At 45.4% G+C, this 13,757-nt stretch overlaps 1 protein-coding gene across 1 annotated transcript in view; it reads left to right on the top strand.

Annotated features, from left to right (window-relative positions):
• The window catches only part of LOC138489350 (zinc finger protein 850-like), a 233,284-nt gene extending 224,722 nt beyond the window's left edge, over positions 1-8,562 (top strand). Inside the window, exon 5 of the mRNA XM_069617068.1 lies at positions 7,176-8,562. Coding sequence (XP_069473169.1) covers positions 7,176-7,959 — 784 coding nt within the window. The 3' untranslated portion in view covers positions 7,960-8,562. The remainder of the gene's footprint in view (positions 1-7,175) is intronic.
• Positions 8,563-13,757: the final 5,195 nt, after the last annotated feature.

Raw genomic sequence — 13,757 nt, 5'->3', positions numbered from 1 at the left:
ATGCTGCTCACTCAGGTCTCCACTCTAGAACCCTGGTAAACGATGCAATTCTAAGTATTAAAGACAAAGATGCTGCTCACTCAGGTCTCCACTCTAGAACCCTGGTAAACGATGCAATTCTAAGTATTAAAGACAAAGATGCTGCTCACTCAGGTCTCCACTCTCTAGAACCCTGGTAAACGATGCAATTCTAAGTATTAAAGACAAAGATGCTGCTCACTCAGGTCTCCACTCTAGAACCCTGGTAAACGATGCAATTCTAAGTATTAAAGACAAAGATGCTGCTCACTCAGGTCTCCACTCTCTAGAACCCTGGTAAACGATGCAATTCTTAGTTTTAAAGGCAATGATGCGGCTCACACTGCTCACCTCTCTTAAATCCTACTAAAAGATAATATTCTTAGTATTAGACAGTGGGCTGCTCACTTCCCGCTAGGACCCTACTGAAGGATGCAATTCTTAGGTTTACAGGCAATGCACTGGTCTCATCATTCTAGAACCCTACTAAAGGAAGCAATTGTTAGTATTAGACAATGAGGCCGCTCGCGCAGGTCTCATCTTTCTGCCGGTGCTTCCATGATCGGTCTGCCTACCGTGGCCGATGTGCCCGGCAGGGTCAGACCTGTTGGGCACGGCAGCTCCAGCAGGCAGACCTGTAATATGCTGGTCCAGAAACAACAGTGCCAGTGAGCTTTCCGGACCGGCAGCATCATAATGAGGCCCAATGATGCTGCTCACATTGGTCTCATCTTTCGAGAACCATACTAAAGGAAGCAATTCTTTTTTTATTTGTATATATGGTTTATCCAAACCTTTATACAATCAAAGTTATCAACTTTTTAAAAAGAAAAGGAAAAAGACTATTTTAAAGCATACAATTTAATTAATTTAACACAGTTTCTATAAAAAAAGGAAAAAAGGAATTACAAATAGCCCACAGCATGGAAAATATACAGTTCATCCAGGGGGCTAAGAGGAAGACGATGGATCTGATTACGTCTCTTCTAACCAGTTCACTACCCTCAAGGAAGCCAGATTTCCTCTGACAGCTTGTGTACCTTTCTAACAAAGTGTGTTTGTGCCATACGTAACCCAAAGTGGATTTATGACTAAAGGCTGGTCCCTGGATACATATAGGCTTTGCAAATGCATTATCAAAGGTTAACGTATACAGAATATGAATATTATCAGAATCCGCACGCCACCCAGAGCTTATCATACATCTTTCTAATGTAGTGCACCAGGGCATACAAGTAGATTACCCACTGTGAGAAACCTGAGGATATTCTCCCAAGTAAACCTCGGGAAGCCCTTATTCAGGTGGCCAGGGGAAGGCTGGCTCTCTCAGATCCCAACCCTGAGGGTGGACGAGCGAGGGAGGATCACCTGGGTTGGGGAGCCTGGGGTTATGCTTGGGGGAATGCCCCACGTGAGACACAGTACTATAAAGGGATGCGGAAGACAAAGTCTATGAGGCTTTTATGGGCTGTATCAACTCTACCTCCCTTCCATCCGATAAACTTCCTTTTCAAGAATCCACCATCCCCTCCGCCTCTGATGAATCCATTACACACCCTGTTGCATTCAGAAACCATCTTTCTCAGAATCCCTGTTTTCCTGTTCCCTATCCGAATACTCCCAATCATTCTTCTTCCTGTCCCTCTGATTATTATTTCCTGCACTCCCAAACTGCTCGGATAAAATACTACAGTTCCCACAATACCCCTTGTTTATTTCACTATCCCAGCTATTCTCGTATGCCCAGCAAACCCTACCAATCCCGTCCCTGATTGTCACATTCTGAACTCCCAGTCGAAAGTGAACAACAAGTACAGTTAATACAAACCCTCCTACCCATTTCAAAAACCACCAAAACCCACCCTTCCAAAATCACCTACCCTCCTAGAACAAAAACTATAGTTCCTTATAACACCTCTTCCACATCCCGTCCCTTAGGACACTCTGACACTCCAACCACTTCCCTTTCCAACACGAACGCTATCTTACCCCACTTACGACAGCAGACTAATAAAACTGTTTTCCTGACATGTCCCGCTGCGGGGATCAGGCACAGTCAGGCAATTGATCTAAATCACACACACCTGACGTCCCTTTCCTTTCCCCACAGGGATAAAAGGTGAAGCAAGAGAGAACAGTATGAGCAAGGCAGACCGCACGACGAGACAGCTATCCAGATCTGGCAGTTCAAGAGGAGGAGAAAGGCGGGAAATATCGAGCAGCTGATGAGGAGAGAAAATACCTTGCCCTTTTCGACAAAACCCTGCAAACCCTCCGCTGAAGGAATCGTAAGACTAAGGACAATAGCCCAAGTGTGCTCCAGCCGATGTCAAAGGTACACAGAGCGTATTGATGCTGATAAGCCGGAGCAAGGGAGACTCCTGCTTCCATGGTACCGGCCTTGACTCCAGTCAAGAGGAAAGCCAATCGGTTCCTCAGAGCTGAGGGGAGGGCCGATAAGAACCAGGCCGTGGTGAATGAAAGTCGCAAAGTGAGAGAAGTTCAAATAACTATAAAATTGTAAAGGGGAGAACAGCTGCAGAAGGGAACCTGCACCACGTGGGTGCTGCTTCGAGAAACCCTGGTCGATCCCCATCTGAGTGAAACTATAGATTCCAGTAGTCCGTATGAGAACCGCCAAGGTAGGCCAAAGTGGTTATACAGGAGATCAAGCAAAATCCATGTACAGTTGACCTGTAGAGGAAGTAAGGTAAATGAATTCCATTTCATGAGAAAGCAAGGGAGGTGAATCCTGTGAACATTGGAAGTAAATGTAAATGTGAATGTGAAGTTGGCATGGGTGAACCCGGAGGAGGGATGCTGACGAGAAAGGTGCAAGTCTAAAGTCCCAAGAAACAGTGTGTTGACAAAGGTAAACCCATCCGAGGGATGTCCACTGGAACTGTTTAAAAAGACATTATGAGTAGCGAATGCGAGAAAAGCCATAATAAACCCGGTGGAGGGAGGCTGAAAGTAAAGAGGGGCCTGCGCCCGGAAGAGGAGGACCCAGGGGTGAATCCATCACCCGAGAAATATGTAAAACAGAACTTTGTGTTTGTTTGTTGGCTCTTTCTTTGACAACCTATCAGACCCTCGTAACCAGGAGACCCAACCACTGAAGGCTCTGATACTGATAGGAACTGTTGTGAGGATCCAAGCCCGGAAGAGGGAGATCCAGGGGGTGAAACGCTATCACCCAACACCACGAGGAACCAGGTTCAGCATCCGGAAGAAGGGGACCCAGGGGTGAAGAATCCTCACCCTTAATAAAACCAGGAAACAAACTTTCATTTTGTTGAAGGAACCTTTGTTTTGTTATTTGAATATGTCAGGCCCTCGAAGGCAAGGGACTTTAAAGAGAACTGAGACTTGGCCATCGACGGCCCTCATAGCTGCTAGTGGAACTGTTGTCTTGTGCTGGGGAAGCTCAGGAGTGTACTGTGCTTCAATGTTCCACCTTACCCCGTGTTCAAAACGTGGGGAAGGGAGACCCAAGCTGCTGCATCCTGACAAATTATTTGTGAACACTTCTTTCTTTACTTGAAAACCATCCCACACCCTTTCTGTATTAGCTGTAAGGTTTGGCAATAGGTTTCTTAGTATAGGCCCTTTTTATTTGACACAACGTCACTAGTACTGCCTTTATTTTCATTTGATGGTCGACGCTTGCTCCCATCTTAGATTTAGGTTTAGATTAGGCGTTTTTCCACCCTGCATACAGTTTAAGAAACACCCTTGAAATGTGATCACTTGTGCCTGTCTTTAATGTTGCCACCATGAGTTCCTTACACCACTAAAGCTTAGTACCAAAACGCCTCCACGCGTAAAAAGACATTGCTAAAAGCATATTTATGGAAGCATAAGTACACTATGGGCCTCATTACGCGGTAGGAGGTAGCCATGGTGCTATTAGCACCATGGCTGCCCCCTTACCGCATTCCAGGTCTGGGTTCCCGGAAATAGGGACTTACCGGGTCATTCCAACCTTGGAGGACCCGGTAAATCCCCATTCCGGGAACCATTCCCCATTCCCATTAGAGCCCCCATAGGGCTCAATGGGAATGGGGATGGAGCTAATAATGGTAACGCAATTTGCGGTACCGTTATTAGCTCTGAAGTCCCATAACGGGTCCTGTCCTTAACACCTGGTCAGACCAGGCGTTAAGGAAGGGACCCGCTAAGGGACCTCGTAGTAGGGCGGTAAGGGATTACCGGCAGCGGTGACCTTACTGGTGCCGGTAATCCCTTACCACCTACCGCGTAATGAGGCCCCATGTCTTGTGTTTTACTGCAATTTAAGCCTAGAGGTGTTCAGGTCGCCAGTTCCCCTGACCTTTTGCAAAGGCGACAGCATCTCTTCTCTTTGGCAAGCTCCTTCTCGGGCCTGACCTCCAGAGTGTGCAGTTAGTATAATCACAATCTCATGAACACTACCTGATCATTTTGATCTGGGAAACACCTCGAATGCTTAGGGATTGTGTCATATTTCCTTATTGTGGAAGAATAGTCCTTCAGAGAGGCATAGGAGTTTGCATGTCTGTCTGCTAAACCCAATCTTGTTCTCTTCTTTTTTTCTTAACTCTGATTGGCTTTGCCTCAAGAAGATCTTCATCACACCCTGCTTCACTTAGATCTTCACTGCAATATGATTTCAAACGATTTAGTGCCGTTGATCTCGTGTAGAGCCTCATACATTGACCCTGTTGGAGGATTTAACATTTCGTGAAATATCATGTTTCTTGTAGATCACAAGCGAGGAAAGTGATTGAAGCCCTAGTTCAAGCCTTACCGCTACAATGGGTTTACATTTCGGGTGACTTAGGGACTCATTCTAAGTATGCTGGCCCTGAATTAACGTGTCAGTAAATCTGTTAACCAGCTCGTTCCGGCGCGGCATACTCTGAGTTTACCCGTGGGTTGCCTGGTTTGTCTCCAGCCTGGAGCTGGAGGTAAATCGGGCTCCCCGCCAGCAATAAACAGCTGGTAGCGCTGGCACCAGTATTAACGGTGCAGGTAGTACCAGCGTATTCCACCGCAGAGACCTATCGGACTCCATGGAATGGGGATTTTTCACCCTTCCTGCCACTTGTAATCTGTTGGTAATTCCGGCAGACCAAGTGGCGGGGACGGTATTACCGTTTGGTGGGATCCCAGGATATAATCAGTATCCCGGGATACCCTAAGCTTTCCTTTCAAAGCGATATCTTCTCATATGCCTAGATTATTTTCAGGTGTGTCTACTATTTCAATACCATACAATAAGGAAGATATTGCCTTTTGTTTGTAGAATCTTACTAAAAGCATAATAGAGAGACTTTGAACCCTGTTCATTTGAGTTATTGATGGCATGAACATCTTTCAAAGGCTTTTTATGGTATTGTTCCTATCGAACGAGTTAAGAATAGGGAGCCCAGGTAAATCATGGACTTGCAGGTCCTTAATTTGATCTTATTTGTATGTCAACTGCAGTCAACCTGTTTTTTTCCCAATTTAAACATCATTATTACAGTTTTGGGTGTACTGATCGGTAAATTGCTGGCTGACAAATATACTTCTGTATGAGTTATATAACGTTGGAGTGCAACCCTTGTAGTGGCTAATAAAATAATATTGTATGAAAACGTGAAATGTTTGAATATGCTTATGCCCAATCTTTAAGCTCTTGTTTTTTCAGCTCATCAGCCAGGTCACTAAGATATAAATTGAAAAGACACAGACAGGGTCAGCACACATACCTGGCAAAGGCCCACGATGGTGGTAACCTCTTTCTAGAGATCACCTTCCATGTCGAGCTGGATCTGTATTTAGCTATTACTTTGGAATAAACAAAATTCAATTCTTAGTTTTAAAGACAATAATGCTGCTTGCACTGGTCTCATCTTTCTAGAATCCTATTAAAGGATGCATATATTGTTAGCAACTGGGGTGGGGGCATAGCCAATCAAGTTCTGCAGACCGCACTTACCTGATTGTAGTGGCAGCACCTGCCGCAGCCCCTGCATCAGCGTCACTCCTCGGTTTGTGGATGCCATGGAAATTGAAGAGGGGCTCCATATGGAGCCCTGCCTTCCATAACCATGGCGGCCATCTTGGCACAGTATTTACATTCAGTGTGAAGCCATGTGTGACCAGTTTTTTGTTTTTTAACACCCAGTGTTACCACTTTCCAGCGAAGGGCTGGAACGGGGATAGTGTCCTGTCCCCTCGTTCTAAGCCATTGCTTTGCTCTGGCCTATAACCCAGGTTGCCGGGTGGTTACAGTCCCGTTCCAGCCCTTGGAACGGGGTGCTAATGCTATAGTATTCAGGACAATGATGCTGCTTACACAGGCCTCGTCATTCTAGAACCCTACTAAAGGATTCACTTCTTAGTTTGAAAGGCACATGTCTCATCAGTGACCACTTCATCCGAGCTCCTTTGTGGGATTATGATCCTGAATCTGGTGGGTGGATGATGAGAATGTATTAACCGCAATCCTTTTGCATCGTCATTGTTAAAGTTTATGGCACTGCGTTCAGATACAGGACATCTACTCTTTTTGAACAATTCCAAAATAAACCTGAATGCTCACTACAACGCATTTGGGCTGCAGTTGATAAAGAGGGAGATGCCAACAGTAAGTCAGTAACCTGCATTGGCAAAGCAAGTAGTGCTGGCTTTTACACACCAAAAAATGTTCATCTGATGAGCATGAAGATATGTTTTCTGAACTATTTTGTGCATGTGCTTGTAAAGTACACTTGTTACAAGTGTGTTTGGTGAGAAGGTGCAGTGCACAAACGTGGTCCGTTTAGCAAATGTAAATCAGTCTAGCCTTCTTCCATCAATTTCATTTTGTCCATGTGCGACTCCTGATATGTCAAGTCTCTGAAAGGTTTCATTGTTATATTTGAGGACTAACTGGGCTTTTAACTTGTAAAACTGATATGAGGGAAGAAACAATAGGCCTTACTCAGGATCATCCAGTTTGTCAGTGGGCAGTAAAACAAGAATTAACAGGTCTATTTATTTTAGGTTGTACAATGACTCAAAATAATATGTGGAAACTGCTTCTTTCAACAGAGAAAGATCGGCCATCGGAAGGTCCATGCTAGGAAGAAGTCCTACGAGTGCACAGAATGTGATCAGCACTTTAACCGTGTGTCACACCTGATGAGGCACCAGAGATCCCACACTGGAGAGAGACCGTTTGAGTGCTCAGAGTGTGAGAAAACCTTCACCCAGAGCACAGATCTTTCCCAGCATCAGAGGATTCATACTGGGGTGCAACCATACCAGTGTACCGTGTGTGGAAAAAGCTTCACTCGCATATCAAATCTGTATCGCCATCAGAGGAGCCATACAGAAGATCGACCATACCAGTGTATAGCGTGTGGGAAAAGCTTCACTCAGCCCTCACACCTTCACAGGCATCAGAAGACCCATACTGGGGTGAAACCATACAAGTGTACGGAATGTGAGAAAAGCTTTTCCCAGAGTGCAAATCTGCACCGGCATCAGAAGAGCCATACCGGGGAGCAACCGTACCAGTGTACAGAGTGCGGGAAAAGGTTTCCTTGCAGCTCAATTCTGCACCAGCATCAGGGGATCCATACAGGAGTGAAGCCCTATCAGTGCACAGAATGTAATAAAAGCTTCACTTGGAGCTCATATCTGTACCAGCATCAGAGGATACACACTAGGATGCGACAATACCAGTGTATGGAGTGTTCTAAAAGCTTTACTTGTGGCTCAAGTCTATACCAACATCAGAGGATCCACACAGGGGTGAAGCCCTATCAATGCACAGAATGCAAAAAAATCTTTGGTCGCTCCTCTGCTCTGAGCTGCCATCAAAGGACTCACACCACGGACAAGCCCTATGGGTGCACAGAATGTGGTAAGCATTTTAATCGGGCATCAAACCTGAGGAGACATCAGAGAACCCACACTGCAGTGTGACAGAAGCTTCACTCCTTGGGCAAATCTGCACATTCACCAGAAAAGCCATACTGGGGAGTGACCATACCACAGCATGGAGTGTGAGAAAGGGTTCACTAGTGTCTGTACGATCATTGGACGATCCATACTGGGGGGGGCGGTCATACCACTGTATGGAGTGTGAGAAAAGGTTCACAAATGTATGTACGAGCATCCAACGATCCCTACTGGGTAGCAGCCATAATTTAAAAAGGAACCAGCATTTAGAGTGCCATTTCAACCCTATAAGTGTGGCTAATATGACTCATGGGTTGCAAGAACAGCAAGCACACAGGCCAATACTTATCTGGGAAATTACAGCCATATCCCCCACTTGAAAGTGTCATGAGGGTCACCCAGATAATGCCACCTGTAGTGAAGGGCCTTTTGGGGCTTCAGGTTCCTCGTGGGCCAGGGGCACTCAAACGCAGCACACACCCGTTAATAGCTCTGAGGCTCACTTGCTCTACTACAGTTCCCTGAAATGTGCCTTCTTTATAGCAGGGCACTATGCTACTGTGAAACGAAAGAGGTGATGGCTTGAAGGTGTAGGGATGAAACTTTAAACCCTGACATTGCTCTGGACAACCCTCCAGGCCATCATTTTTCGCCTGCCAAGCCATTACAAAAGGGGAAAGACCATATGCAAATAAGGCGTGGCCCCACCCCTAAAAGGGGCAGTCCAGCCCAAACTGCTAAGTCACTTCCCTTCTGCACGAGACCACAAGAATCCCCAAACATGTTTTGGCCTTGTTGAGCCTCATCAGTGAGAATTAGTTTGGGTCTCTAGATGGCAGTACCTGACTGATTTGCACATGGCCGGATCCCTTTTGGAATGGTGCAGACGGGCTATTAAACAGTGGTGTGGAAGGTTACCCTGAGCATTGCATGTGGTTAAGATTAATTCAACACCTTCCACCCATCACTTTTGTGGTCACAGTTTTTCTCCCAATGTGAGAGAGGGTATGCCCAGACGTGGGTCTCTTGCTTGCTGCGCCATAGGGAACCAAGCTGCACCTCACTGAGGAGGCCCAACGAGGCCGAAACATGTCTGGGGTTGCTTGTGTTTCCGTGCAGAGGGGACCTGGCCTAGCAGTTCGGGCAGGGCTGCTTCCATTGGTGGCAGTACCTGACTGATTTGCATATGGCTGGGCCCCTTTTGCAATGGTGCAGACGGGCTAAAGACCATTGGTCTGGAGGGTTGCCCTGAGCAATGCCAGTGGTTCAGATTAATCCAAAACCTTCCACCCATCACTTTTTTGGTTTCACTGTGCTACTGTGCCTAGAAGCATTTGGTACAAGCAAAATGGGGCATTTGCAGCTAAACGTTGAATCTAAGAAGTGAAAATGTTCTATCTGTATTTACTTAGGCATTGCCCAATACACCCATAGATGTTTTACAATTAAGTGTCCAGTTACTTTGTCTGCAAGCGCTCGGAAGCAGCTTACATTCTCAAACCCACGCACCCCCATGGATCCGTCTATTGGGCACACAGGATTTGGGGTGTGTGTGTGTGTCTGCGTGTGCGTGTGCGTGTGTGTATGTGTGTGTGTGTTTTGTTTACTCTTATTCCTTCGCACCTCTCTATTCACCTTTGCATTCTGTTACCTCTTGACACTCTCCTTTCTGATAGCCGGAGGCCTGTCAGTCCAAGCTACTGCTGTTAAATTAGGGGTCATATCAGCACAGTTTGTAGCCCATAACGGGGAGCAGCTGGGTTGCCTTAATATTGGGAGATTGTCTGTAAGTTACAGATTTACACTTTCGGGGTCATTTTGAAATGAGCGGAGTGGACAATGAAAGCAGTAAAGTAAGGGGTATTGCTTCTGTGCTTCCATTTTACGCTTCATCTCGTTGTGCCTTTCAAAGGCTTAGGCAAGCACCAAAGCGGAGTCTGCATCTCTGCTTTGCTTTCCTCCTCCGTCTTGAAAGAGCACCGGTTTTAGGATTCCAATGGCATACGCTTTCGCTGGCACCAGGTGGTTTCCATAGGAATCTATTGTAAAACGCTGCCTGCAAAGCTTTGGTGATCGCCCGCCTGCAGTTGGCATGTACTCTAAAACGTCCACCGTTGTGTAAATTCCGGTAGTTTATCCCAATGAAAGGTTTCTCCCTAGCGCCTCACTGCGCATGTTGCGCAACCAAAGTCTTGCACAACCTTAGCTTTTCCTTCTGCGCTGTAATAACCTGCTCCATTACATGTAGCTGTTAACGGGCAGCCCACGGGTCATGTTAAAACATTCAAGTTGCCATACTCATTAAAAAAACATTGAAATTACACCCGTCGATGAAATGACATAGAACCGTGAAATCAATCACTCCGTTGCAATGCCATATTGGTCTAGTGCACCCAATGGCATCCCATACATGCAGAGGTCCTATTTCTGAAATTGGAAATGTTGGAGAAAACCAATTTAGGAGCACCTTTTATGGTGCAACCTCATTGGCTGTAACGGGTGCAGGGTTTTATGTGTGGAAGGAGGCAGTAAAGCTCCTTATGGGTCACTAATTGGCTACAGTGGCAAGCCAGCTGGATACATTGAAGACATCCTCTTTATAACGTTGAATTGTGAATGGAACTTGAATGTATAGTTCGATAGCTGTTTTTATTTTGATAAATCTGTATATATTGATTTTAATTTATTGCCGATAAGAATTCTTGCATATTTAATATATGTGCTTAAGGTTGTAATTTCTTTGTAACCAAATGCACAATAAATAAAAAAAATAAAAGATGTCCTATTTCACTCACTCATGCAGTCCATATTCCAAAATGCTTCCTTCTGCAGAACAGAGAAGAAAATACAACTCAGCCGTAAACAGCGCCGACCCTTACCGCCTGATTCCGAGGTCCCTTAGCGCCATGGAGGATTTAACACCTGCTTTTAGCAGGTGTTAAAATCCATGGCGCTAAGGGACCATGTTGTTAATTACGCCACCGTAATTTACGGTGGCATAATTAACGCCTTCCCCACTCCCATTATGCCCTATGGGGCAAAAATGGGAATGGGGAAGGGTAAATGGGGATTGGGGACTTGCCGCCCCCGCCAACCTCGGAATGGGGCGGTAAGTCCGCCAACCACCATGGCGTAAATGTAGTTTACGCCATGGTGGTAAAGTCACTGCCCAGGCGGTAACTTACCGCCTGGGTCGTAATGAGGCCCAATGTTTTAAAAGCTTGAAGCACTAGCTGACACCCATGAAATGTTAACAGTATATACGAATACTTCAAGTTTCTATTCATGAGACTGTCAGTGCATTAACGTTGTACAACACAACAGTCAGCTGGTTCATAATCCATCAATCAAAGGTGGATTTGTAATTTTTCAAGCCACAAGATGATGTCTTCACAATATATTAACGATGTTCCGCTCAACTGCTACATTTAGCATTTCAGCGTCACCTGTGAGAGTAATGAACAAGAAAGTTGATTGGAGAGATTTTCGAAAATGAAGTTCTCTAACAGCCAACATTATTACAATGTTAAAATGGCTGTAGCACAATACATGTGTATACTCACATTAGGAGAACGACCCCCCTCCTCCCACGGTTGAGACACAGTGGGCCTCATTACGAGGTTGGAGGTAGTCATGGTGCTATTTGCGCCATGACTACCTCCAATACCAGTACCGAGTCCGTCCTCATTCAATGGGGACTTACCGGTCCCGCAAAGGTCGGACTAGACTGGTAAGTCCCCATTGAAAAAGTCATTCCCCATTCCCATTTGAGCCCCCATAGGGCTCAATGGGAAGAGGGAAGGCGCTAATAACGGTACCGCAATTTGCGGTACCGTTATTAGCTAAAATGTCCCTTAACGGGCCCCGTCCACAACGCCTGGTAAAACTAAGGGACCTCGGAATAGGGCGTAAAGGGATTACCAGTACCGGTTTCCTTAACGGTGCCCGGTATCCCTTTGCACCCACCTCGTAATGAGGCCCAGTAACTCTTCATTCCACAATATATATGCATAAGCTTCCAATTGCAACTTATTTAAACTGAGCTATTGGGAATCAAAAGAGTAAAAAACGTCTTTTCAATATGCTGAGAGAAAACAAGCACAATCATTATTATGCCTTAATAATGCCCAGTCTCTACAATGAAGCAAATACACATTACCTTGATAGATATCTGTTCTCATCTTAGTCGTTTAGAAATTAGCTGTCGCTGCGTTGTTCACAGGAAACCACACCATTACATCTAAAATGTAAATCAATTCAAAGTACATAAGAAACTCAGGCTAACTCTTAGATCAAAACGCACATTGCTTATCAGAGCGCCTCGCGTTCTCGTCTCTGAAAAAAACTGTGCTGGCGCGTCTGCAGTACACCGTGAAGGAAATGCCTGCCAACCTTGGAATAGGGCTGTAATTCCCCTTTCCTCCAAGGCGGTGCCGGTATTTTACCGGCATGGACCAAGGTGCTAAGAGCACCTTGGTCCACCGCCTACCGTGTAATGAGGCCCACTAACTCTTGCCATGACAAGTGCTTGCCTAAACACCTTTTACAATAGTCTAGCAAATTAGTCTATTATAACCCAGGCGGTGCGACTACAACCATGCCCTCTTATTTCCTGTTAAGACGTAAATCACGTCAGCCTATTCTAAACAGTTAGATACCAGAACTGAGGCGTGACTCTAAGCTCCTATTCTTCATCTCAGTAATGTGAGGGGTCAGAAATACAAGACGGGCACACAGGTATAATTTTCTCACAAGTTGCCATTTTATTATTAAATGCCAATCTTTCCCTAACCTAAGAAGGATGTACCTGCCTATTAAACTAAGACTAAAGAAAAATGACCTAGTGTCCAAAAGGTCTCTGACCCTCACACTAATATACGCAACAAAATTGTACAAGAATTGTTTGGCTGTTTTCAGTTCCACAAAATAATAGATCAATTCAAACTCAAAAGCTACTCCTTGTGACCAGGGTTGGGCTCCCTTGCCCTGGATCAATTCAGGACCACCTTGAGCAAAGTTCAGATTCAAGAAGGTTCTGTGCAATAACAAAGTTCCATGTAGCACAAAAGGTCTTTTTTTTAATGTATCCTTTTGCTTGACAATGTGAATGGGCCTCATTACGAGTCCGGCGGTAACCGAGGCGGTAAAACCGCCTGGTTACCGCCGGGCTCGTATTACCATTCCGCCTCCGTGATTCCCGGAATTACCGGGGCATTACAGCCCAGTGACCCGGGAATTCCGGAGGCGGAATGGTGTTTTTCCCCATTCCCATTGAGTCCCATAGGACTCAATGGGAACGGGGATCATGGAAACACCGGCACCATCTCGTGATGGTGCCAGTGTTTCCTCGTCCATCTGCAGGCGGGCGGTGTTAAACCCGCCAGGTCAAACCCATGATAACGACCAACAATTAAGTTCCTTTTTTTGCACCAGTATCAGAACTATTATGATCTAGCCCTGATTTGAGAAAGGCTTCATAGAGCCGAAACACGTGTCATCAGGAAGGGCAATTTGTGACTTATCCTCAATTAAACTAACTTCAATACAAATACTGGCACAGAACTCCTGGAGTTATTCTTTATCTGTGTTTCAATAATCGACAGTCTTTGGCATTTCACCGTCAGACTCCAGTGAACTGCAACACTACATTGATCCAGAACTTTTGATAATAATTACTAATCAACAATTGAATAAGGTTTTCCAATGAGTCGCCAACTAGACCAGCTTTAAGGAAAGCCATACCTCTGAGATATGTCTCTTATACAAAGGCTTGTTCACAAATCAAAGCAACTTCTATTTTCCACAGTCTCCTGCTTGGCAAA

Source organism: Ambystoma mexicanum, chromosome 9 (assembly GCF_040938575.1).
Source record: "Ambystoma mexicanum isolate Mex_15411 chromosome 9, UKY_AmexF1_1, whole genome shotgun sequence".
Taxonomy (NCBI): Eukaryota; Metazoa; Chordata; class Amphibia; order Caudata; family Ambystomatidae; genus Ambystoma; species Ambystoma mexicanum.
Note: the sequence above shows the minus strand (reverse complement) of the source record. Positions and strands in the feature narration are given on the sequence as shown.